The sequence below is a fragment of the Callospermophilus lateralis genome, chromosome 4 (assembly GCF_048772815.1).
Source record: "Callospermophilus lateralis isolate mCalLat2 chromosome 4, mCalLat2.hap1, whole genome shotgun sequence".
NCBI classification, from domain to species: domain Eukaryota; kingdom Metazoa; phylum Chordata; class Mammalia; order Rodentia; family Sciuridae; genus Callospermophilus; species Callospermophilus lateralis.
The window spans coordinates 53,447,158-53,449,734 of NC_135308.1; the positions used below are offsets into that span (position 1 = coordinate 53,447,158).

Genomic DNA, 2,577 nt, shown 5'->3' on the forward strand with positions numbered 1-2,577 from the left:
CTGCTGGGATTACAAGCGTGGCGCACCCGGCTCCCCTGTATGATTTAACACTTGCATAGACCATTCACTGGTAGCCAATCCTATATAATCCCATTTATGCCTCCTTTTCTTATCAGTATATCTTACATTTCAATGAAATCCTCAAGGCAGAGAGCCTGTCTTACTTGTCTTCAAAGATGATTCACACAAAGGAATCACTCTACAAAGATCAAGTACATGTGGATTACAAAGTACACTGGCCAAGATCCTCTTACTCTTATATGGAATGGGCCCAAAGGGGGAAGGTGACTGGGTCACTTGAAAGGCTTGGTGGGGGAAGAGTGGGGAGCCCAGAAGATAGGTAGCACCTGCCACTTCAAACAAAAGATCAAGCACAAGCACAGTAGAACAGCAGCAGGGTACGGTGGCCCATGCCTGTAATCCCAGTGGCTCGGAGGCTGAGGGAAGAGGATCACAAGTTCGAACCCAACCTCTGCAAAAGTGAAGTGCTAAGCAATTCTGTGAGACCCTACAAAATAGGGCTGGGGATGTGGCTCAGTGATCAAGTGTTCCTGGGTTCAATCCCTGGTATAGAAAAAAAAAAAAAAAAAAAAAAAAAGTGTAGAGGTGCTCAGCCAGGCACAGTGGCTCATGCCTATAATCCTGGCAACTCAGGATGCTGAGCAGGAGGATCTCAAGTTCAAAACCAGCCTCAGTAATTCAGTAAGACCATGTCTCAAAATAAAAAAAAATTAAAAGGTCTGAGAGTATAGCTCAGTGGTAGAGCATCCCTGGGTTCAACCCCCCATTACCACTTAAAAAAAAAAAAAAAGTAGCCGAGCTCAAACCTAGTGCCACGTGTCATTTACTAGCTTCCCTCAAGCCAGTCTTCTTAGCTGTTAAAATAAAGATAGTGCTTGCTCTACTTACCTACAGAATCAGTGTGTGAATCGAATGACATAATGTAAAGGAAAATGCATTGTAAGCACTGAACAGATAATAGCTGGTATTAATTATCACTTGGAGTTGAAATGAGCTCAGACAGGGCCCAACTCTTGGCCCTAGGGAGAGGGTGGCTTTTATTTCCTCTCTTAGGGAAGTGGAGGGGAGCTTTCCCAGGCACCCCAACCTAAGGAAAGGGTGGGTGTGTCCCAGACGATGGGGCTGGAAGCGCCAGATGATCTTTCATAAGGGCTCCTCTGTGACCCCTTTCTGGCACTTGGATGGGTAAGAGAGTCATTCCCTTTAGGGTAGCAGCTCCTGTATCAATGGAGGCACGAGGAGGTATGTGCTGGTGTTCACAAAGAGGAAAGGGGAGCAGGTGCCCTGAGTGAGGGAACAGGGTGGCAGACCCCAAGCCCGACGACTGCCCAGTACAAAAACTTTCATAAGGCCTGGCTGGTGTGACTCTTCTCCCGAGAAGGGCCGGAGGGGCCCAGAAGCATTGCTCCATCTCAAGGCTGGTTCCTTAAATGTCCATCTCAAACTGTGACTCTTCACCTATGGAGAGAAGAGACAGAGGGCAGGGAAGCAATGAGCAAATGGGTGTGTTGATGTCTTAGAGGCCAGGGAGAGGGCCTACTTTTTAATTCTGTTGTTCCCTTAAGAAGAACATGGGCTAACCTTATGATGGGAAAGGACTAGGCTACGAATTCCTGGAAGCACAGGCCTGAAGCTTCCATGCCTGACCATGCTCTTTCCTAATCCCCAAACCAAGAACAGACACTAAGTTCTCTCATAGAGGAAGTGACATTCCTGCATTTTTCTGATTTTTATTTTTATCTTTTTGGTTCTGGAGAGCTTAACCAGTGAGCCACATTGCCAGTCCTTTTAATTTCTTTTATTTTGAAACAGGATGTCACAAGTTGCTTAGTGCCTCATTAAGTTGCTGAGGCTAGCCTTGAACTTGTGATCCTCCTGCCTCAGCCTCCTGAGTTGCTGGGATTATAGCCATGCACCACCACATCTGGCTTATTTATATATGTAAGTATGTATGTAGGCACATGTGTATGTTTTGGGGATTGAATTCAGGGGCAATCAACCATTGAGCCACAACCCCAGCCCTATTTTGTGTTTTACTGAGACTGGGTCTCACTGAGTTGCTTAGCACCTCTCTTTCGCTGAGGCTGGCTTTGAACTTGTGATCTTCCTCCCTCAGTCTCCTGAGCCGCTGGGATTATAGGCATGTGCCACCATGTCCAGCTACTTTATTTTTAATAAGGGTTAGTGATTACTTGTGACTAGGATCACAAGTCGCCAGGCAGCCTTAGCAACTTAGAAAGACCTTAAGTAACTCTTAGTTAGACATGGTCTCAAAAAAAAAAAACAAAACTGGGGATGTGGCTAACTGGTAAAGTGCCTCTGAGTTCCATTTCCAATACCTCCCCCAAAAAAAGGAAAGAAGAAAAATGGTACCCTAGGTAACCTACTAACTAGGCCTACATCTTACGGCCCGTAGGATAGCCGACCTTGCAGTAAAGCAGTTATCTGGACAATTCAGCCACTCAGTGTCCTCCATCCTCTTTCCAGTGACATTTCCAAGTAATTCATGCTGCAGTAGATTTTTTTCTTTTAAAGGGAACTGCCTCATTCATGGTC

The 2,577-nt window shown here is 45.8% G+C and overlaps 1 protein-coding gene across 1 annotated transcript in view; it reads right to left on the reverse strand.

Annotated features, from left to right (window-relative positions):
* Positions 1-968: 968 nt before the first annotated feature.
* The window catches only part of Eif4ebp1 (eukaryotic translation initiation factor 4E binding protein 1), a 15,841-nt gene continuing 14,232 nt past the window's right edge, over positions 969-2,577 (reverse strand). Inside the window, exon 3 of the mRNA XM_076853883.1 lies at positions 969-1,479. Within this exon, the coding sequence (XP_076709998.1) occupies positions 1,448-1,479 (32 nt within the window). The 3' untranslated portion in view covers positions 969-1,447. The remainder of the gene's footprint in view (positions 1,480-2,577) is intronic.